At 36.4% G+C, this 24,882-nt stretch overlaps 1 protein-coding gene and 1 non-coding gene across 3 annotated transcripts; both read right to left on the bottom strand.

Moving 5' to 3' along the window:
* Positions 1-4,184: 4,184 nt before the first annotated feature.
* LOC147483421 (eukaryotic translation initiation factor 2 subunit alpha homolog) lies at positions 4,185-9,094 on the bottom strand. Of its 2 annotated transcripts, XR_015205625.1 has the most exons (8): positions 8,595-9,094; positions 8,068-8,124; positions 7,810-7,896; positions 7,554-7,700; positions 7,344-7,448; positions 5,030-5,128; positions 4,531-4,857; positions 4,185-4,433 (listed from the first exon to the last, which is right to left on the bottom strand). XR_015205625.1 is itself a non-coding variant. In XM_086579920.1 (7 exons), exons 1-7 carry the CDS (start codon positions 8,970-8,972, stop codon positions 4,702-4,704), a joined length of 1,029 nt encoding a protein of 342 aa, XP_086436046.1. In that variant the 5' UTR covers positions 8,973-9,094; the 3' UTR covers positions 4,185-4,701. The 2 variants fall into 2 exon arrangements, 1 of the variants encoding a protein (XP_086436046.1); XM_086579920.1 differs by having other exon boundaries at positions 4,185-4,857.
* Positions 9,044-9,125, bottom strand: TRNAS-CGA (transfer RNA serine (anticodon CGA)). Its single transcript has one exon. It is a non-coding gene; the product is annotated as a tRNA-Ser (tRNA).
* Between the last annotated feature and the right edge of the window lie 15,757 nt (positions 9,126-24,882).

Genomic DNA, 24,882 nt, shown 5'->3' with positions numbered 1-24,882 from the left:
TTATCCAGCCTGTACAAATTTCCTGTTTGATTTATGGGTCTTAATAAACCCAGTCTTAATAACATGAACAAAAGTTGAGAACTTAAGAAGAGATGAGCGAGGAAGACAAGGGTTAAAGTGTCATTTTGGTTGTATTTTTTCCTTCTTCAATTATTTTCATTGCTAGTTACATCAGATACAAACAAAATGGTTTTGTTTTCTTTTTGGGATGAGATTCGCTTCTAATATAACAACTTACAATCTTGAGCGTTTTTTGTGATGAGAGATTCTCTCCTCATTAGGATTCATATTTAAATGGAGTTTTTTTTTACTTAAACCCCAAAAAACTATGTAACGTTTTTACTTAACCCCCATTTTTAAAATTATTTTACTTAGCCCACTGATAAAAGCCCAAAACTATAGTTTAAACTCCTTAATAATATTCGACTGACTCGGAAAGAGCTTTCTAATGGTCTAGGCTTCAACCCAATCAGAGAATTAAAAATTGACGAAAAAAGTATTGTAGTAAATTTCAGTAGTTAGGACCCTTTTGAACTTAAGTAATTAGGTTTTGGGCTTGATTTAGTGGCCCAAAACACAGCTCCCAAGCCCATGCACGAAATTGTAAACTAAACATTTGCTTTATAAAGAAGTTTAGGGCATAAACAAAAACTCTCCTCTCGATTTCACCCCTTCCCCCATAGTTTAGAATAATTTAGGGTTTATGTTTCTAGCCTCAAACTCCATTAAAACATTTTAAGTTTTTAGTTTAAAATAATTTCTTATTATTACTATGTTTTCTTTTTATTCTTTTATTCCTAATAGTCCCATGAATCAACACTAAACCTTCATTATAAGGGTTTTAAATGAAGCTTTGATAATGACTTGATTTGTTAGAATATGGTATTTGTTTAAGAGCTTCAAGTCTAGGTTTTTCTCTACTTAGAAATAAAGAAAATTAATCTGGACTAGATAATAGTGAGTTTGCCATGAAAATGTGAACAAACTTTCTCTCATGCTAATTAGTTATGACTAGAGATACTATAATTGATTAGGGATCATTAAAGGTCTAGTCTTTATGTTTGCACCTTATGTGAAAATATAAAGACTAGGATTTTCTAAACAACTCTATGATAGCATGTTAGGAATTCATCAAAGTAGATTCAAACTCTTTTTATTCTTCTCTATATTTTATTCAAGTTATATTTTATTGCTTAGATAAATTAGTATAAGTTAAATTCATAAGTTAAATTTTGTAGTATAAATTCACATCTATAAATATTGTTCTCACCACTGTTTTCTCGTTTGCCATTAGTTAAATTTGTTTAGGTCTAGATAATTAAGAGTGGAACAACTCCGTACTCTATATATTACATGAATATATATGTGAGAGTAGGAAATAATAATTTATAGCATAAGAATAAGTTAGAGAAATCGATTGTTTTTATTTTATCACCCCCCCTCCCCCCAGGTTAATATTTTACATTGTGCCAATATTGCCATTCTTCTTCATCAAGTCATCAACTATGAAAATTAATTCCTACAAAATGGCGATCTGTAGTAGCCATATTTGTGACCAGTAACATCACATGTATAAGAGGCCCAAAAGATAACACTTGCATGAGATAGGAGTACAGGAACTTAACTCAAACTGGGTAGAGAGAGACAAGTGGGTAATTTTGGACCATGAGATAGGAAATAAAGATTAAGGGCTAGGAGAAAACTTAAGGAAGAGTATATAAAGCCCATAAGGAATAGGGTTTGAGGAGGAGAAAAAGAGAAGGCTAGTCCACAAGAAAGTGAGGGAGAGAAATGAGAGAAAAAAGGAGAACTACTGGTCTTGGCTTGATTCCTTAGTAAAGAGGTATGTAGACAACCCAAATGGGTTTAGGCGATCAATTCAAATCACGATTATTTTTCATCCCGCATCAAACCGAGGAGTTGAGACATGTAAGATTAAAGAGTATGAATTGGGTTTATACACGATCCAACCTCTAAAACAAGACACAATTAAAGGTAAAAGCCAATTCATATACACAATAAATATAAACAAACTTTATAACTCCATGTTTTATGTTTTTCACAAAAAATATAACAAAAAAAAATAAAATAAAAAATAGTATGTTCTCTTTAAGAAAAAAAAAAAAAAAGTTTTGTGCACCAATTACAAGATGGGGATTCAATTTTTGAGTTGATTTGGGGTTAGTATGGATAGTACACAACCTCTTTTGAAATTTATCACATTTGTTTTTTGTTTGGTAGTAGAATTTATTTCCATGGTTGATGAAGAAGAAGGACAATATTATCAAGAAGTAAAATATCAATCCGGATTGGGGAGCTAAGTCAAAGGATTTTAAAAATGAAGGATTAAATCAAAATGCTACTTAGTTTTGGGGTTAAGTAAAAAAAACTCCTATTGAAATAGGTAAATATAGTAAACTTCTAGACATGAAATTCACAAACTTCTAATTCAGATCACCTGTGGAACAGCCCTATAGCCTAAAGAATAAGCAACTCAACATAGATCATTTATTGTAGACCATTCTTCCAAGAGTGCATCAGGTAAAAAGTTGATCATTCCTTCCTTGACCCTTGTGACCTTGTCCATTTAAAATGAAAATAGAATTTAAGTGCATCTGTTAAAGTATAATAATATGTTTGGTTGGAATCCTTATGAGATCATAATCTGCTTTAAAACCTATCTGACCTGAAATTTAGTTCTAAGCTTGTGAAATAATTAACGACAATAAAGTGTACCAAATTTCTAACAGTATGTTCATCAAAAATATTAACAGGAAAATCAAACTGCCAGGCTAGGTGGCTTCAATTGGCTAACCATATACGGCATCCATGTATATAACTACAGACATTAGACAATTAAAGAGAACTGAAACAAGTACTTCTTTACTTGCATCTGCACGTAGCAAATTCCTTTGTGTTGGTCTGGTACCATGCACCAGCATAATTCTCTCATTTTAGATCCTGCAATTGCAAACACGGCAACACGGGTTTACCAATTTTGAAATTCATAGTCAATTTAACTAAAAAGTGATGTCCCGGTGGAAAGATTTCCCCATGCAAATCGAACACACGCCATATCTTCAACCTCTTTAGTAATGTACTATTGTTGCATCCAGGGTAATAATAATTTAACTAATATAGCTTTTTTCCATTTTCCAATCACTTTTATATATTCTTGAAGCTGCTTCTGATTGTTCATGTGAACCGACAAAAGTAACATGACTAAGATGTAAAGTTGGGATAACGACTAGCTAGGTAATGAAAAAATTGAGGATAAGATTTCCTGCTCTTTATTTGTTTGTCGAATATGAAAAGGGTAGAAAACGAAAGAAAGGGAAGAAAGGGAGAGATGAAATGCGGGCAAACTGTTTCTCAATATATTCTAGTTCTATCAATAAGCAACATAATCTGTGTCATTGTTTCAGGAGAGAACTTTGATAGTTCAGGTGGATAATCATAATTTGTGGAGGAAAAATGAAGCATAGATGCGGAGGTAAAATGCTATTACGAGTACATAGAACAGTAGGAACGCAATTATATGAAATAATGTGGTTCTTTTTCGTCCCTTTGTGCTTAACGTACACACAACTTGCGTTGCCACCCAATAACGTCTACGAATCTACGATTATGCTGTGTTTGATGACTTTGATCAGGATAGGAGCTGGTCTGGGCCAGTGGGCCGTCCCATCTCTAGCAGAATTCTGATGGCCCAAAAAAATTCTCAACCCTCTCAAGTTCCTGGAGGCAAAATAGAAGTCTACTCTGGGGAAAAATCAGGCGGGGTATGAGTGAAGGGATTCCTCTACTTGTTTCATCAAGAAGTTTTAGGAATTCCTCTTGGATTGACGGTAAGACGGTAAGCATTTCTGGCTGTATCCATGGCTTCATTCCAAACCATTTTATCGAGAAATTTGTAACCCACAAGCCATCCTGCAACCAAATGCTGTATCATCTGTTCTTTATGACGACAAACACCCAAATTTGACACATTCAACATTTACTGGCCAATTCTGCCTACACCATTCAAAAGTCTTGATACCAATAACCCAGTGGAAGAAGTTCTATGGTTTGGAGTCATCATCCATCAGGCCAGGTAGTCCGGTACTATATAATCAGCTTATACACTTCTACGCTCAGAAATCAGAAGCTCATCCAACTAAGTTACCAATGAGCACAACACCGGATACAGAAAAATAGCAAATACGATTGAAAACTAAAATTTAGGCTTCGGTTAGGAGATAACCTTCCCACCATACAAAAACTTAAAGAGAAGTTCACTTAATTTGACTCACAAGGAACGGAAGGAGCTCTGTTATCTCTTCCCCACTGTGATACAGTTGAAGCTATTTAATAACAAGTTCTTTCTCAACATATTATGGGAGATAACCTAGATCTTGACTGGTTCTCTAACAAGGGCAATCACGCTCAGAACACTACAACAACAAAAATCAACCGACTTTTTGTCAATGAGTACAAGTAATTTCAACACATGATGTTTGAACTTGGTTTCAAATTTGTTAAGCGACATACTTGTAAGGTATTCAACAAGATCTTCCACATAAGCCAGCGGAATCAGCCTCATGTTGAATAAAATGCTGGGCTCTGAAATGACGTTCATAACAGAATCCTCTGAACTGGTTCTATGCAATTCAGAAGGATTAAAGTAAAAGGGGCTCAAAAACAGCAGGTTTACTTCCATGCCTAATCTTGTAGTCCAGCAGGAGAGTTCTCCAGATCAATTTCTCCCATCCCTGTATCTTCCTCTTCATCGCTACCTTCGTCGCCACTAATCTCCTCATTGGCATGACGAAGATTTGCCATATGTTCTTGCAGCAGCTTGTCATCTCGTTCACTCACCTACATTGTTTAGAAAGTCACCGTGTTAAAAAGAACAAAGGAGGAAATGTACTCGGGTTGGACTCAAGAATGCTCCCATGTCCGAGAAATAAGATTATTTCTTGCGGAATGTGTGAAACTAGTTCCAAGGAAGTACAGTCACAAGAAAAAGCAGGAAGGAGATGCCACTTACGGCTCTTGGCGCCTCCTTCACAACAAGTTTCCCCTTGTGTTTGTCGATTGCTTCAGTGCAAGCTTTAATTGCGCTGGTGAGAACCAACATTCCCTGCTCCTGCATATCAGAAAGAAAAACACTGTATACCTTGTCAAACCCACCTACATACAGCGAAATATTGCAAATCGGAAATTTAAGTTTTTTTATTTTTTTATTTATTTTTTTCCTTAATTGAAATAACCAAATCACATATCATGAGGACGGTGACCTAAATTAACATGATATGAATAACAAGATATACAAACCTTTAGGTAACAAACTAAGAAGACATCTCAGGCCTCAGTATTGGGAGAGTTCAGAACATCTTCGGAAACACCAAGAGTTCAATACAAACTAAATGCTATTGGTCTTTCTTTTCAATTAATACTATAGATAATCGTCAGCCTAACAACATGCTGACTAGTATTCACAATTGTTATGTACAACCTCCTTGGTTAAATTCTGAACTTCCAAAGGTTTTTAAATTGTTTATAATTACCTTTCCCTGATTTAATTGTAATGCACTTGGTAAACAATTTCATTGGTATAATTGTATAAATCGCTCTCGAAGCTGACCTAATTAATTACATCTAAATATCAAACATTCAGCCATTGCAAATAATGGTTTTGTAATGACATGTTTCATAAGTACAGACAAGCCACAGCCAACGAGTCCTGAACAAATCAATTTGAATGAAACCTGATGCAATTAAACTTAAATCACCACTATTTGTGATAGGAAACATATCTAACTACTATAAAGAGAGAAGGCCACTCTACAATACCATTTTCCCATTTTGCATTATGGTTGTTATTTTAGGAACATTTTGTAATATCTTGAATAAGTGGAGGGTAAAACGTCCCACCAACAGAACTTTTCGACTCCACTAACATTTCATTTCCCTTTTACCCCCACCCAACTATTGATATTACAATACAAAAACACTATAAAATGAGTAAATATAATTTTATATAAGGGTATGTATGTCATTCAAGTATAATATGCTTTTCTTTGTACACGTGGGGCTCAAAATTTGTCATCATTAGGCCACTTTGTTAACTTTTGCACGCCATGTGTCGACAAACCAAGAAACAATAAAAAGAAAAATTTTTTTTTTTTTTTTTTTTTTTTTTTTCCATTTTCCACTTTTGTCCCATTTTTTTCATTGTATTACAATACACAATATACTTGATAAAGTGAATTAAATTTAAGGGTCAAACCGTAATTATAAATTTTGGTTCCTAAAATATCCTTACTCAAGTGCATAAATTACTATAGCATAGACAATTTTTCGTTTTCCGATTTTACCCCCTCCCAATTCTTGATATTACGCCTACCAAGTACATATTAGGATTGAAAATTTAAAATAAATACAAAGGTAAAAACATAATTTAAAATTAAAATATTTTTCTTCTTTTTTTGTGTACTACGTAATGAACCCATCTAAATAAAATTATATTATTTAGTTTAAATATATAAATTCATACATGCATTTGTATATATCACGGTCATATTGTCTACTATATAATGAGGTGCAAGGGAGCTAGCCGGGAAGCTGTTTCTTCGTGTTTGCTCGACCCCATTTTTTTTTTCTTTCTTAATTATGTGGACCATATAAAAAATTGTTTTTTTTTTTCTCACGTGAATTCCATTTTTTTTGGAGAAACGTGCGTAGCATACAAGTGTGAATTATCACGGTCATTGACCGTGCACAGAGTGCTAGTTCTTCTTTAATTTATGTCCTTGTCGTTTGGAACCGGAAAAAGGATAGGAATCAAAACTATTATACAGTTTCTAAGTGTTCTCTTGCTAACTATTGAATTCAGGAAGTCGGTCAAACCAAATCTAGTTAAAGCACATTTAATAACTGTAAGTCTGCAACCTATAGCAGACTGCTCCACCTCGCAAAATTTTAGGATGTTTCAAACTAAACTAGAGTTTGTTTTGGTTGGTATGCATTAGTGTTAGATTAAAAGAAACTGTTTCTGGAATATTAGAATAATTAGCCACACAACAAAGTTCTGAAAAATCTCGAACAAACTAAAAGGATCCATATACCTAGTTGTTGACAGACAGCAGAAGTAACTATAGTGTAGAGAATGAATTGTTAGTATACGAAAACAATTTTCCTTTATAGGTGCTGTGATCGTGGCTCAATGTCCAAATGATATTGGAAAAGTTCAGCTTACTAATAAAGATATAAAAGGCTCCAATACTCAAGTGTAAACTAAATAAAAGGTATAAATCACAGCAAGTGAAGAACTCTACACTACCAAAAAGTTCCATACTTACCTTGTCAAGTGTCTGAGTCAGTAAGAACATAGAGTGGGGAGCCACCAGTTTGATTTTCACAGGGCAATCACTATTTCCAGCTGCTTCAGCTTTCCTCATAGCTTCCTACAATAACATACCAAAAAACTGTGACTTCCACATACGGCATTTCTAAACATAAGCACGGAGTTCAAAATTTGATGCTGGGTGAACTGAATTTTCAATCAGTACCTTGATGTGAAGAACCCCATCAAACTGAAAACATTTCATTTCAATATCTGCACGAATCTTCAATGGTTGTGGGGTCATTAAGCCTTCTAATGTTTTTATTAAAGCATCTTTGACATCTTCTGAGAGAGCAGGTACCACTTTAGCGACCTGTAAGATCAAAATAAATGCTAACTAGTTGAATGCCCTTAAGTAGTACACAAAGGTAAGAGCAACTAGTAACTAGCAACCAGCAAGCATGTCTGTTGCACAATATTACCTCTTGGCCATCAGGACCAACTTCTTTCACTTCACGAGTGAGAGTATTTAATATCGAATCAGGATCATTCACAACTAACTTGAGCGCCTGGTACATATACAGAAGGAAAGAGGAAAGAACAAATCACTTAAACAAAGAAAACTGGCCAATTCCCTAAGAAGAGCAGAGACCACTCCAACTATAATTGGAGATACTAATAAAAAAATAAAAACCCAAAAACAATAAGAGAAAAGGAAAAGAGAGGTCCAAAGAATCTACCTCAAAAGCATGCCCATATTTTCGGTAAAGGGGCCAGCCAACATGTAAATAGAGGTCCTGCCAAGGATAAGAAACTGAATGCGTGATTGAACTACGAAAGACAGGGAGAAAACAACACGAGAAAAAAAAAAAATCATAGCTTAGCATTTCTTAAGATAGAATATAACTTCCCACCAGCTCCCTTCAATGCAAACGACATTATAGAACAAGACACTAACTGAGTTGTAAATTTAAGCAACAAGGCGAAAGAAAAACAACTTATCTGCAGGTGACACATTATACAACTGAGGGGGTTATAACTCGGCAAGTCGAGTCGACTCGTTCAGTCCCAATAAGGCAATAACACATATTTTAATCAATACAACATAAATCCCCCTTTCCCTGCTTAAGGTGAGATTGATCCCAAGTATGCCATCAAACCTCACCCAATAACACATTATAACTTATGAAAGTATCCATTAATCATAACGATGTAAGTTGTGTGATGATAAATGGGCAGTTGAATTAAGCAAAAAAAGAGACGATACCTCTAAATCGAGGTGGAGAGTCTCAGCAACATGACGCATAATAGAATGAACAAGTTTACTTTTATTATAACGTTCTTCACAAGCAGCAATATCTTCTTCAGAAACTCTTCTTTTACTTAAATCAATGTAACCTTTCTCTTTATCAACTCTTAAAACCATAACGGGTTCTTGTCTACCAACTTTAATCAAACTACTCACACTTCGGATTCTACGACGTGATAGTTCAGAAAACAGTATCATTCCTTCTATGTTGTTGTATTCTAGTAGTGACACGTATGCACCCATGTCTGCTATTGTTTTCACTTGTATCATTACTGCCATGTCTACTTCCGGGTATTTTGATTCGTACATTCGACATTCTAAGTTTGGTGTTGCCATGGCTGGGGGATTTTCAGATTGGGTCTGCTTCTTTTCAAGAGAATAAATATATAAAAAATAAAGAAGAAAAGCGTCGACAGCAGGATTCGAACCTGCGCAGGCAAAGCCCAACAGATTTCGAGTCTGTCTCCTTAACCACTCGGACATATCGACCTTTCACAGTTATTTCATATTAATTAATAATAAATTTTAGTTGGACATAAGCCCAATTCGGTAATATAGAGTATTTTTTTTTTAAGAAGCTTAATTTGGTTATTGTGAAAACACCATACTAGTTTGAGTAGTTTCTCTCCCTGACTTTTGTATTACAAAAATATGAACTCACGTGTACTTTTTGTTGATGCTAGAGATGATAAAGGAAGATGTCTAGCAGGATATACAAGAAAGGATAAAGTGAATTCAACATTTCAATAGGAGAAGCATAAGTAATCAAGGCTTTGGGAAATGGCTAGCCTGACATTAATTCAATTCTGACTATTTTACCAAAAAAAATTCAGAAAATAAATTTGTTTTCAAGTTGTGTTTTTAGAAGTAATCATAGATTATGTAATAGTTGTGTTTCTCTCCCTTTCTTTCCTAATTCTCTCACTATTTCTGGAGAAAAAAAAAAAAGGCTTTTGTCTAGGAAATGAATATCTATGAGAGATTTTTGGAATGCTTCCAAAAATGTGAAACAATTAATCGAGACACATAAATAGATGTGTCTCGTGTCTCTCTAGTTCCAACAGATTGGGTGTGAGGTTTTAGTACATAAAATTTTGCATTATGCCAAAATGAGTGCTCAACTGCTCATGTCGTCCCTTACCTTAATGACCCAATTCGGTTATATATTTCAAAAAGGCCCAATTTGGTTAAAACTTTCAGTTTCAAAACTCCAATTTTATCTTTTTTCGCGCGTTCCCATAATTTCCATTGTCTCTCTCCCAATTTATCTCTAGTTTCTTTTAGAAAAAAAACAAAAAAAACAAAATGCATCTTAATCTCAAAAGCACTTTGATGGCGATTCGAGCTGATAATAATGTGTTGGTTAAGAAGTAATAAGAAGTTAGTCGTTTGAAACTAGATTGTGTGGATTTTGTGAGGCTAAAAGGGGTAGGGGGCGAGTTCATCAAGAAGTTGGACGAGGTTGTAGAAATTTGTAATGGGGTGGGTTAGTGAGAAAGAGTCGATGCATAAGAGAAACGTAGAGTTGGAAAACTAGGTGTTGGCGTTAGTTAGAGGAAAACAGGCGTGTTCAAGATGGTAAAATCGATAAATTGGAAGTGGATAGTGGAAAAAATGCGTCTTCAAAATCAAGTTGAGGAATTTTTTTTGGAATGATTCCAAATGTGAAGCAATCAATCCAAACGCATAGATTTCTCTCTCTCTCTTTTTCTCTAATTTCTCCACTAATATTTTTTAGAAAAAAAAAAAACAAACAAACTAACTGCATCTTCAAGATCGAATCAAATATGGAGAAAGCATTTTTGGAATCCAAATGTGAATCAATCTTTTAGTTGAAGGCAAAGAGAAAAAAATGAAGCTTGTGTTTCTACCACTTTTTTAAACAATTCCTCGGGTTCTTTTAGAGGTAATTATATTTATATTTTATATATTACCAAATCTACAATGCGAAATGAGTCTCAATGCGATCTGTCATCTTACCCTATAAAGATAAAGATGAGAAAATATATAAACGGTAAAACCTATAGATCAGTTGTCTAACTGGCTACACCAAGTTACCAAATTTCTACGTGCTTCCAAAATCCAAAGAAGAAAAAAAAAAAATTACTCTTCATTCTCAACCTTCGTCGCCTCCTCCTTCACCTCAAAACTGATACAATTGAAAATGAGTGTTTAAGAATGACTTTAAATCTGAGAAAGCACTCTCGCTTGTGTTCTCTTCTCTTCTCTTCTTTCACAGTGTCCTAGATAATCCAATGAGCGACGGACACAAAAATACTAAAAAGCAGTCACCTCATCGAGTAAGAGGAAGAAGGCGAAGAGTCGCATGGCCTTCTTGTACCCAATATCGACGATCTGCCAGTCAGCCCTCCCTCATCCACTGACTCCAATTTTGTTACATATTTCACCCCTAGTTAGTCTTTACTTTACGATATTACCATGTAATCGGTGTTGAACATGAAAACTAGAATAGGAAACTGGAAATTACCGATTGAAAAAAATGGAATACTGAAAATGTCTTGCGAATTAAAATTTTAGCAATATGCATAGATGAGATCTTATTGGTAGTAATTAGAGGCAATTCAAGATAGGTGCACTAATGAAAATCTACATAATAGTTTGTCATATACAGAGTAGGTTAGAAGCTATTATGGCCATTTAATTAGCATTTTTAGTAAATATATTATTTTCATTAAGATCTGACTCTTCAATTTAGTGTTCATTATCGACAACATCTTTGTTTTCTCTCGATATGCTAACACTTACTGCCTTGTATATACTCGTTTTCATATAAAAACAGGTAGTCGAAATATTGATGATGCAATCGATATGCTAACATACCGCCTTGAACATCTATAACTTCGTAATATGTTCGCTTTTATATAAAACAAGTACTCAAAATTTTGATGCATCTTTTGCGTAAGCTATGTGATGATGATGATGATACATTAGTGCAAGTAACTCTTTAACGTGAAATGATCTCCAAGTTTTTACACTTCATCCATTCTCACGAATTGTGAGGGATCTTACATATGATCCTAAGGGTTATTAGAAAGAGCCTCGATACATCCCCTTGGTTTCCGATATAGCTTGGTAAAATATTTCTCTATAATATTATTCATCTATTAATTCCATTGTTTTGTTTCGCAGCTTTTCGAGTTGAAATGGTTCTTGTTGGTTATTGGTGTAGCTTGTAAACTTGATTGACGTCGAGGTCTACCTAGAGAGCATAGAGGGGGCCTTGGATTCACTTATTAACCATCAAGCTTCTTGTGTCGTCATGCTTCGATTTTGATAGAATGTCGGATTTGTGCTTATTAGCATTCAGTTTGAAGATATTAGTTTGTCGGATAAAAGAAATAACGAAGGTTACTACACCTATTTATCAGAAAAGTTTATGTTAGATTAGCATATAGTCGTGGGAATTTCCATTATTAGAGGATTGGTTCCAAATATACTCTTAGGAAGAATTGTAAACTAGAGAATAATTTTGATGAAAGTATTACAAAGTTAATTCATTACTTTTGTTATTGATCACCCTCCATCGAAAGCTTTGATCTTGCTCTGTGTATTATACTATTATGTACTGCGAGCCACTGGATGACCTTGTCTATTATCTGGTGGTGTGTTTTTCTTAGACTTCACTTCAACCTCACTGCTTTGTTCCTTGATTAGAGTACTTCCATCGTGGTGCATATGCTACATTATTCCTTACACGCTTGTTAGTTCTTCTTCCGGAAATTAGGAAAATTGAAGAAACGGACCTCTCTCATAGCTTGATTCATTGTTGTTCGATGGATTTGTGAGGCTACATTTGGCTGTGGTGTCTGCTACAACACGAGATGCTCATCTTGCTTTGGGTGTATCTTAGTATGTAGTTTGAATTACTTATAAGAAGGTGCGGAGTGTTTACGTTGGTTTGCCACTTTGGAGCTATATAAGATTTCTAAATAAGTTGCTATTTGAATAGGCTTTAAAAGAAACCGATAGTGTAGTAGATTGGAATTGGGTGTATTATTTGTATTACTTAGATTTGAATGCTAGTTGGGAAAACAGGTAACATCACCCATGCATCTTCTAACCGTACAGAGAGCAATGCCTAACTAACATCTATTTTTGTCAAAGGGATTCCTTTGAGCCCAAAAAGTATGGAACACATTCTGAGTAAGCTTGCATGGGATGGGATGTGGTGTCGAAATCTTTGCTTAATCCTTGTTGAGCTAGTGAAATCGACTTACTTATTAGTCATTGAACTAGGCTCTAGTTCATAATGCAGCAAATGCATCTCTCCTTTTTTCTTTGAACTTAATCATTTATACAAGAAAGTTTTACAAACTACAAAAAAATTGCCGAAGAAGAAGAAAGAAAAGAATATCCCAATTTACAATCACAGCATGCACTGACGGATGAGATCCCAACTAGTATGGCATGCCAAATATCATGTATATAACTTCCCTCACAAACCTAGAACAGATAAGGATATCCAACTTTTGGCTACCGTTGAGAAGTGGAGGACCTCTACATTATGACATCTCTTGCTCCACATGCATCGGCACTATTCAAAGCCTCATCAAGTAGCTGAGAATTGCGTAAAAGCTTTTAGCCAAAACTCAATCAACATGAATCTTTTTGGTTGTCAATGAATCCGTTAGCACTTCGATATTAGCCATCATTTATTGAAGGACACGCAACTCGGGCATAAGATCCCGCTTGATAGTTTGTTAACAGAACCGGCTTCTATTGCGTATCGAATGTTCGATAATTAAAAAGATGTGATAAAAAAAGAAACCATTGGGCGAATCACATAAAAATAGTTTACAGTTCGAGGAGAGTAACTAACCATCTAAATTTACCCATAGCTCGAGATAGCATTCCATCTCGGCTCTTCATAATCAGTCTTTTCGGAGCCAACCAAACAGATTCACAAAGAAACCGTCAAAATAAGGAACATTGGTAGAACCCTTCATCATTACTATGAGGTCATCTAACATCGATAAATCACGGGGAGAACAAGGGTGTGTTTTATGCGCAACACGGAAAGAATGGGTTTCATTGCTAATGGTAATCCAACCTGCACCTCGGCGACTTCCTCAAACCTCTTCCTTTCATCTTTTTTCCTCAGTGCATACAACATCATATCCGCCTCTTGAACCGAAGCATATGGTTGAACTTATCTAAAGGGGTAGAAATGTAGAATACAAGCATATCCTTAAAAGTGCTATACATAAAGAATGCATCCTAACACAAAGATAATGTCAAAATTCATTACAATCTCAAATTAAAAAGAACCAATGCATACAAGATAGCCTTAATCTTTGAATAACCTCGCTGGGTTGCTTGAGACTAAACAAGGCATCCACATGTTAAGCACTAAGGCTATGAAAACGAACAAGTCTCATTTCACCTCTACCACCGGAACTATTTACAGCCCATTTTGTTATTTCTTCCCCGAAAGTATCATTCTTAGCCCGATAATGGAGAAAATGATTTAATCCCCGATAATGAATTCTCGAAAAACTTCTTTGCCAAGCCTATATATATCTCATACATTAGTTTTCCCCACTTGAGAAAATTCTCATAGAAAGCTCTAATCCGATTCTATATACACACATGCAAATATTAAACAATATTAGTGATTCTACAATACAAGACTACAAAGTAACATCGGCGAGAACCATATACAAAGACCGGACTAAATCAACAAAGATATGCAACAAGAGATCATTTAAATGACCAAATTGAGTTGAAGGAAAACACTTTGAGAATAGCAATGGAAACACAAAAAAATGAATAAAGAAAGAAACTTATCTGCCTTTGTAAAAGGTGTGATTTGGTTTTCTCTTACAACAAGCGATCCACGGGGACTGGAATAGGTTATGGATGAGACCGAAGTTCGACTTGAGAGTGAAGCGCCTCACGATCTTACTATGGGTTGTATGGGGAGAGTAGAATCAAGTCCGGCGTGAGTTCATAGAGAGGTATTTATAGAGATTGAGAGTGTATCCTTGCTCACCACGTGTAAAGGATGTCCCAAATGAGGGTGGAGATTAGGATCACATGTGAGAACCGCCTCCCAGTCTGCCAGAATGATGTGGAGTGGCGGTCTGCACAAGTAACTGGGCCGTGACCGATGGCCGACGATCAAGATATGTGCAAGTACACCTTTAGTCATGATTGCTTACGGATAGGGAATCCGTGTCACTTCCTCGTGTAGTTCGCATGATGATACCGCGATCCGCTCGAAAGCGTTCTACTAGCTCATGGATTGACGACACGGATCCATAGGTCGATGTGTCATTCCCACCATGTTAAGGCGTCTTTGGATAGAGAATATCACTCCCCTACCACAGCCCCCCTCGGTGGGGTTGTGAGAACGACCTGCTGAGAGAGATCGGTAGCGCGCGTGGAGTATGTTGGAGGTGGAAATTTCCAACGACCTGTGAGGAATGGCTCGTGTTAACCATGTGAGCTAGTGGGTGCGAACGTTTGACGCTGCAATGTGCGGTGACGAGGATCCGGCGAGTTGCAGAGAAGAAAACGTGGCGCCCCGTTTTTTCGGGATGTGAAAAGACAGGACAGTTGGTTGGAAGTCGTGGGCAACTAGGGCTAGGGTGTAATCATGATGCCTTGGAAACTGGAGGGGCGGTTGCTCAAAAGTTTCATTTGCTCTGTTGAGACTTCATTTGGCTGCTTCGTCTAGTAGACAGAACTTCATTACCGCATCATCCTTCAGGTTAGTTCTTTGCCATTTTTGAACCTCTTCTTCTTGTTTGGTGCTAAGCCTTTGTTCTAGAGTTGTTAGGATACCCTGTTAGATACTAGTAGCTAGACTTGTTAGGGTTAGAAGAGAAAATATCGGACTCCGATGACACTCGATCTAATGAGGTTCGCGAAGTTTCTCTTGGCTGGGATGACGAAGGTGATGAGAAAGATGAGTCTGTGTGTGAGATGGGTGAGAGTGATGATGAAGGCGAGGCGGCTGAGGGGGCTAGCAGTGAGGAAGATGTGGCTCGATCTGCGTCGTAGCCATCGGAAAGCAGCAGACTTCGGTCGCTGGTGAGGGTCGTCATCTTCAAAGCCGCCCGCCTAGGGCTGTGGATAGACATGCTTTGAGGGCGTTCCCATATCTGAGAAAGAAGTATGGGATAACCATAAGCGATCTGGAGATCCATGAGCCTGATCAGAACGCTCTGGTTTATAGTGATAGGTATATGATAAGAGCCCAAAACTGTAGTTTTAACCCCTTAACAATCATACTTTTAGACCAATTATGTGAATAATAAGTAAGAGTTAATACCGATTACGTGTTTTATGCATTTCAGGCTTCAAAGTCCATTATATGCGTAAATGTGCCTTTTAGCGAGATAAAGGAGCAAAAGTCGTGAGAACTTCGAATGCCATATCTTTGGACTCGGACCTCTGAATTGGGCCTACCTTATGTCAAAACGACCGCCTCGGAAAGAGCTTTGCAATGGTCTAAGCCTTGAGCCAATCGGAGGAGCAGAAGTGGACGAAAAGTCTGTTGAAGCCGAATCCGGTGAAGAGGCCTTTTGATGAAAAGAATTGGGTTTTGGCCCCGATTCTCTGGCCCAAACCATGGCTCCAAGCCCATGCACGATTTTGGATCCGGAAGTATAAAACAAAAGCTTGACTCTTTGTTAATGGCGGTTAGGTTAGGAAGCTAATGTTAATGGAGTTTAGGGTTAGAAAAAGATAGATCTAGATTAGTTTTAGATCTAGATCTAGTTTTTACATTCATTCCATTAATTAGTTTCATTCTTTGTTTTAGATTAGTTATTTAAATCATTGAATATCATTCATTAAATAAATAAAATAGTTGTTATTCATTCAATCATTTCTTGTTCTTATTGTTCTATTAGATAAATAAAGTTAATTAGTTCTCCATAATCTAGTTTCATTTTCATTTATTTATTAGCTTAAATCCTTAGATTTACTTTATTTGTCATTATTAGTTTAATTCAATTATTGATGAGTAGTTTCAAATTGAGTTTAAACAAATAAAGTTCAAATCTTTATATTATGTCTTGTTTAGATTCAATTGTTGGGAATGGTAGAATAGAAAATTCACATCAAATCATTACTCTCACCATTGTTCCCTTTGGATTTGAGTAGTTGAGTTCTATTTAGTCTTGATAGATTGAGAAGTGGAGCTAATCCTTACTCGTTGTATTGCATGATTATGTTTTGAGAGTAAGAAGAATTGATCTAAACGTAAGAACGGTAGGATTACGTTATTAGTGTTTTTAGCATTAATATTTAGGATTCTATTGTTTTACGGGTTATCAAAATTACGGGATTTACATCATTAATATTTAGGATTTTACATCATCAAATGGCGCCGCTGCCGGGTTATCATTCATTAATATTTAGGATTTTACATCATTTTACGTTATCAAATGGCCATTTGCCATCTTAATCTCGTTCAAGACAAGAATTCAATTCTTGAATCCAAGGGCAATCCCCATTCTCTACCCACCCACCCTTTTATTTTTCATTCTTATTTCTTGAATTTTCGAACTCGTTCAATCGTTTCAGCTTTTTGGGGCTGCGGATTCACGGAGAAAAAAACACTGCGGTGAAGGTATTTCTAAATTTTCAAAAATTCTGAAAATATTCATACATAATATTTAATGTGTTGTTGATTTACTAGAATATTTTCAGATTTTTCAAAGTTGGGTTACCTTGTGAAAAAATACGATCTTTACAGTGCTGCATTTCAGTTTTCACACCGTATGTTCTTGAAAAACAGACGAATAAGGTTACTTAGGGAGTTCTAAAAATTCTATAATTTTACAGGAGTATCTATCCTAATCCAGGAGTTTGTAGTAAAATTTGATGAGTTTTTGATTTGTTTTGACCTCCTAAATAGTAGAGTGTTTCCAGTGTGTTTCTGCAGTGTTGCAAACACTTAATATCTGGAACACCATCCAATAAGGAGAGGTTGTAGACATCCAATTGCTCTAAATTTTTTACAGGAACAACTAGAATCTGTCAGGAGTCTCCAGTAAAAATTTGGAAATTTTTGGATTTGTTTTGATGGGTTAACCATTCGGTTGTTTGTATTGTGTCCGAAAACGGTTTCGCAAACTTTGGAGAGCTGTAGAGGGACTTTCACTGCTCCGATCGATCTGAAATTTTACAGGATACTTGATAGACGTCTTAGAAAATTACTGTAAAAATTTCAGATTTTTTGGAGTACGATAAAAGGCCTAAAACTTGAAAACCCTGGAGCGCGCCGCGCCCATGTTGAAGCGCGACCCGCCCTTATTCACTGTAATTTCAACTTACCTTGCGGCGCGCGCCATACCAACCCCTTAACAAGGAAAATTCATCCGAACAGCCCAATTTTCATAGGTAAATGCATATTTTTATTCCTTAAAGTTATTAAGTGTTTCTAACTTGTTAAATACACTTAAAATCGGTGATACAAGACATTTATTCAAACGCTGCGTAGCAAGGAGGCATTCGGTGCTCCTTCTTCCACTCCCTCGCCTCTTTTGTCGGAGGAGTTTTAATTCTAGTATAATCAGGCTTGTTTTTCATAGAAATAAATACAACCTATCTATCTAGAATTTCACACTACACACACTTGCATCAATGGCTAAAGAACAAGAGACTCCTCTCGATTTTTATAAAGCCCTAAACGATGGCCCTAAGTAGGTGCATCGTTCTTGCCGAGACCCTAGTGGGGGATTTTCGAATCCCCCTAATATATTTAACTTGTTACCGGTTTTCATGGTTTAGACCACGAGAAGCCTTACCCAAAGATCGTAGGATAGACCAAGTTCTCACTACATTCCATCATCCTAGCGTAAGTCGGATCAAGTTAAACTTAGGGTGTTTCCTTTCACCCTAGCCGACAAAGGCGTCTTGGTTAACCGTCCAAACGCCAAACTCTGTGGACTCATGGGCTCAACTTGTTCAATTGTTCATGGAACAGTTTTACCCACCATGAAAGGCAGGATGAAATGCTTCACAAGATTCATTTCTTCCACCATAATCCTCATGAATCCTTTTCAGAGGCACGGAATCGTTTCAGCGATCTTCTCATTGAATGCCCGATCATAATCTTGCAAAAGACACGCTTTGTTCGTGCTTTCTTTCAAAGGGCTTTCACATTATCATAAGGAGGTTCTAGATATCATGATAGGGGTAGTTTTCTTAGTAAAGGAGCCTTGGAGGCTTATACATTCTTAGAAGATCAATCAAGAGGAACAACAATTGGGGAGGTAACAATTCCTCCCGCTCCTCTCCTTTTTCTGAGGTTAAACATGATCCCGAAGCTTAAAACTCTTATCGATGCCCTCACTAAAAGGTAAATGCCATCTCGTTCAACAACAACCCCCTCCGGTCATGAACATTAACTCTACTCGTTGTAATGTCATTTGTAGTCTTGAGCATTCCGACTTCTATTGTCCTCTTGTCTATGCACAAACACCACCACAACCATCACACTTTAACCGATTAACTCAACATCAAGGACAAGAGAACTTAGGTGACCGGAATAGAGGTTTAGTACCCATGACCTTAACTATCAACATCAAGACATGAACGCCAACAAGCTTTAATTCCAATACAGACCATCTACGGACAAAGTAGTAGTAACCTTGTTGGAGAAACAAAATCAAATTATGCAACAAAACTCCAACTTGATGAAAGATCAAAGATGATCAAAACTCTAATATGATGAAACAAACAATGCAAATGATGCAGTCTTTTGTGCCAAAAGGTTATTGACATGTCTTCTAACCAAAATAATAACCAAACCGGCGTGTTTCCAAGTCAAGCGGTGCCTAATCCTAAGTCAACAAAACCCGATTCGAAATAAAAGTATTGTGTAATGGTAATATAAACCAAGGGGACTACTGGTGATCACTACCCCGTTCGTGGGGGGAGAGTAGTTGATAACCAAGTGACTATGCCTAAAGATTACCCACAAACTAAAAATGATACCATACCACATACTATAATAGAAATGAAGACCTACAACCTGTAGAAAGTACCCGGTTAAACCACAACCAAAAAAGGGAAAACATTACAAGATCCAATAATAGAAAGTGAAGACCCTACACTGTAGAGGTTCCAATATGGATACCTAGATGGAAAACGGATAGAGATAAAGCAAAGCCTAATAATACTTTTATCCCTTACATTTAAAAATAGCGATAAAGCACCATATCCCCAAAGACTAGTTGTGTTTAAAAATGACGAGAATTTTGATGAGATTAGGGAAGTGTTTAAAAATTTGACTATAAACCTACCTTTTCTAGAAGCTATAAAAGTCTACCGGACACGCTTAAGTTTCTAAAAGAGTTGTGCACCAAGAAGAGGAAAACCAACATACCCCACTTTAAGCATTCTTAACCGGAACAATATCCCTCTTTATCTGAACATAACGGAATTGTTAAGTACAAGGACCCCGGTCGCCCCATCAGACAATGCACCTTAGGTGATACCTTCATAACAACCGCTTTATTAGGACCGGGGGCTAGTGTTAACTTACTCCCTTTTTATTTATATAAACAATTAGGTCTAACAAAACTTCAACCAACCAAAATGACTTTGCGGTTAGCCGATCGTTCTATTAAGTATCCCAAGGGTGTAGTTGAAAATATTCTCGTTAAAGTTCAGGATTTTTACTATCCGCCCAGACTTTGTTATTCTTGACACGAAGTTGCTCATGATTCCATTCCCATCATCTTAGGGGCGCCCTTTCTTGGCAACCGCCAATGCCCAAATCAATTGTTCGGGATGGCTCAATGACTCTTTCTTTTGGAAATCTTTCGTAGAAGTTAACATGTTTAGACAAAACAAGGACAACTAGGTTTGCCTATAGAAGGAGAAGTGAAGTCCATTGAGAGTTTTGTACCTCACATTAGTGGGCCGACACTTTAGTCCCCACACTAGTAGATACCCCTCTTATGGAAGAAGACAAGGATCACAATTTCTACTCCCTAGGCGTAGATAACATCGAGGAAGATTTCCTTCGACTCCTTGAGTTCTCTCCTATTGACATCCATTCATCTCTTGGACGCCATGACCGGAAGAAGAATTTTTAAGCCCTTTATCCGGTGATTCTTCTTACCCACCTATTGAGGAATGTCTTGCATATCTCAAAGCCTCGATGATATAGACCTAAGAACACTAGTTGAACACCATTCACCCACCTCACATCCTCATGTCACTCATTCACCTTCTATCCACGAATGTTCCTCGCCTCTACCTTTTCAAAGAACCATTGAGTTTTGCACTTGACCTTGGTGTTTCTCCTATGCTTCATAACTATCTAAAACCAACTAGTGAAGAAGTAACACCCAAGGACAAGCCACCTGGACACTTTTTCATTTTTTCCATTTTTCCCTTCTCAAAATTATCCACATCTCACATTATCTTCCACAATCATCAATTTTTCATGTTCATTTACTTGGCATTCCTTCAGAGGAGGAAAGAAGAAATCAGATATGCTCGATTAGGTTTTAGATCTATAAGGCTTTACTCTCATTCCACTAAGCTACGTCATTGGAAATCTTGGTGCTTAATCGTTTTGATGGTGCATTCCATGTTAATTATTTGTGGAAAGACCCACAACTTTTAGATTATTGATATATGGGAAACTACATGTAAATACATATATATCACTTTAAGTCTAGGGAATCGACTTTAAAAGACTACGTTTTTAAAACAAATTTTTACAAACCTTGTTTTCAAAAATTTGTTCAAAGGGTGTTTGGTTTTTCCATTCTTGATCACTCAAATTCCTATTCTTACCCCCACCTCTCTCCCTTGAAGAGTAGTTAGATTTCTTCTTGTTTGTCGTTTTGATGTTGTTTTTATTATTTTTAGTAGATAGGATGTTACGTTGTTAAATTCACGTAGTTAACTTTGAATTTGGTAGTTAAATGTTGTTTGAATTTCAATTTTAATATAATGTGGTTCTTTTCAAATTGTGCATAGATTTTATTGTTAATCCCACCTTCGAATTGTTTGGGGTGGTATTATTTATTATATCATGATTTGTAGAAGATCCTCGTGATTTTAGAGTTTGTTTTGGAGTGAAGGTTGAGAATATTATCGTGAATTGGCATACCTATGATTAGATGTGGTGGTAGGATGAAATCTAAGAGAGTTTAGAAGTTACTAATCTAAATCCAATATGAAAGATACCGGGGTTGTTAGGAAATCAAAACTATGGTTAGTTTCCGTTTTCGGGTTTGGCGTTTTCTATTCGAAATTGCCTTAAAACAATTTGGCAACTTGCCGATTCGTTTGGAAACCCAGAACCTATTTAAACTTCCATCATACTACACTCACAACCCACACTACACCCCACAATCATCTTTCACTTTTCACTCCAACCTTTTTTTCTTGTTTTTCTTAGAAACCCGACTTTCACGCACTTACGAAGCGCTTCAAGCAGAGCTTCGCCCTATTACATCAGAATCGAAAAATCACTAGAGCGCCAAGCAGCAGTAGCCGACCAGCGCCAAACACCGGAAAAATTCACCGAAATACGCCCAATCAGAGAGCGACCCGCGCTCAAACTCTGTAATTCCAAAAACTAAAGAGCGACTTCGCGCTCTATCTGGAAGCGCCAGCGCTCTCCAAATAATTAATGTGAAATTTCGATTTTCTGAGGTTTCTTCCAGGTTTTCGCAGCTGTTCTACAGAGTAGTTTTGAGATGACACCACCTATAGTGATTCCTGAACAGTCATTTGAAGACTTGATGGGAACCTATACCTATGGAGCATCGTTCCGCGAGCGGATCGTGCAATTAGGATGGCGGCATCTTCTGGATGCGAAAGAACCTCATATAGAAGAGGAGGATGGCGAGTAAATGCCAAAAGTGTAAGTTTTAGTTAAGTTAGGTAATCCGCTTATGTCCCAAGCAATTTCATTCGTTAACCTCATAATGGGTGGAACTCTTATAGAGTTGCGTCAGTTATTATTACTATATTTGTATGTTTTAACCTTGTTTTGCAGATATTCCTGAATTTCACGCGTTTCAATGGTATTTTTCCTACCCTCTTTATTTAAATGCTTTGAGGACAAAGCATGCTTTTTGTTTGGGGGGCATAGAAACACGTGTAATTAAGACATCTGTTAGGATATAGATATGTATAATATGCACTTGTTTTCTAGTTAAAATTTCAAAAATTCAAAAATATAAATAAATAAGTTATGCTATACACTTAGGAATATTGGTATTGTTTCTTTCTCCATGCTCTTAACAATCTAGAAGTCTCACGTAGCTGTTGCATCAGAATAATTGTTAGAAACTTAGGTTAATATGTAGGTAATAATCTTTGCATCTATCTATAAATTTATTACATGAGTATCTATGATTGTTAGCAGTAAGTTTCTGAAATCTAGGCTAGAGTACTTATTCTACAAATCTGTGGAGAATATAGCCTAAAAGCCTTATATGAGCGAAAACATTTGAGAAATGACACAAGGGAGAAGTAAAATCCGGATAGAGAAATCACACGCCCACTTGCTTGATCACTAAACCATATCCTAAGTGAGAATTTAGGCCGCTCTTTGGATCGATATAGCCGTAAATTCAAACCTATGAATTATTTTCCGCTAGTCGCCACTCGAGCCTTTTCTTTAGCCTTCCATACACCATAATTCCTTTTACCCTGTTAAAAACAAAAACAAAAAAAAAAAAAAAGAATAAATCAACCTACCCAATTTAGAATAAGTTAGAGAATAGAATGAGTGAAGAAAGAAGAAGAGAAAACCTGTGTAAACAAAAATTAGTAGTTGCTTGAGAAAAAGAAAAGTTTCCATCCAAGAAAAAAAAAAAAAAAAAAATAGAAATAAATAAAAAACTCCAAAATAGAATAAAAGGGAGTCAAAAGCCAAAGAAAAGAAAAAAAAATATGGCTAAGGATGGAAACAAAGTATAGAAGCAAAAGAAAATAACAAGGTTTTCTAAGTTACATAATATGAAGACTCTATTATCTCGGACTTGTCCTTTTGAATATCCATTTCCTTCCTTCTTTAAACCATCTCCTAATCCCCTTGAAACACCTAATAAAGACCTCTAGCTTCAATTAGGAATAGGTTAGTGTGATAGTAAGTGGCGGATGTGTTTGATCGACCCGGCTTCCTTGTTGTCATTGAGATTGTAAAAGGTAAAGTGTGCCCACTGCACACCTTTGGAGTATGAAACTTGAGTGGAAAAATCGTGAGTGGTTTTGTCTTGACATTTATGTGAGGACCTACTTAAGGACGCTTATTCCGAAGTTTAAACGGACCGCTATTACATTTCATAGTATTACTCCTTGTTATATGTTTATTTTAGATGATTGATTATTATGCATATATTAGCTTAGGGTTCTGATTTGGGTTATTCTTATGTAATTGCTAGAGAGATGTATAGATAGTTGAGCATGAATAAAGGAAACAATAGTTTTATTTTCTTAGTCGTTGAAGTATAGATGAAGTTTGTGAGTACCTTCACTAGAAAACTCTCACGAGGCTATAACTCGTCCACTAGGGAATTCCTAGTGGTTTAAGGCCTTGTTGCATATGGTCAATGCAATCGCACTCAAATAAACGAGTAGTTAGAACTCCATTTTTGGTCACTTATTCTAATTTCTCATCTTTGCTTGAGGACAAACAAAATCTTTGTTTGGGGTGGTTTGATAAGAGCCCAAAACTGTAGTTTTAACCCTTAACAATCATACTTTTAGACCAATTATGTGAATAATAAGTAAGAGTTAATACTGATTACGTGTTTTTATGCATTTCAGGCTTCAAAGTCCATTATGTGCAGAAATGTGCCACTTTAGCGAGATAAAGGAGCAAAAGTCAGCAGAACTTCCGAATGCCATATCTTTGGACTCAAACCTCGGAATTGGGCCTACCTTATGTCAAAACGACCGCCTCGGAAAGAGATTTGCAATGGTCTAAGCCTTGAGCCAATCAGAGGAGCAGAAGTGGACGAAAAGTCTGTTGAAGCCGAATCCAGCTGAAGAGGCCTTTTGGATTTGAAGATTGGGTTTTGGGCCTGATTCTCTGGCCCAAACCAATGGCTCCAAGCCCATGCACGATTTTTGGATCTGGAAGTATAAAAACAAAAGCTTGACTCTTTGTTAATGGCAGTTAGGTTAGGAAGCTAATGTTAATGGAGTTTAGGGTTAGAAAAAGATAGATCTAGATTAGTTTTTAGATCTAGATCTAGTTTTTACATTCATTCCATTAATTAGTTTCATTCTT

This window comes from Coptis chinensis, chromosome 8 (assembly GCF_015680905.1).
Source record: "Coptis chinensis isolate HL-2020 chromosome 8, ASM1568090v1, whole genome shotgun sequence".
NCBI lineage: Eukaryota > Viridiplantae > Streptophyta > Magnoliopsida > Ranunculales > Ranunculaceae > Coptis > Coptis chinensis.
Note: the sequence above shows the minus strand (reverse complement) of the source record. Positions and strands in the feature narration are given on the sequence as shown.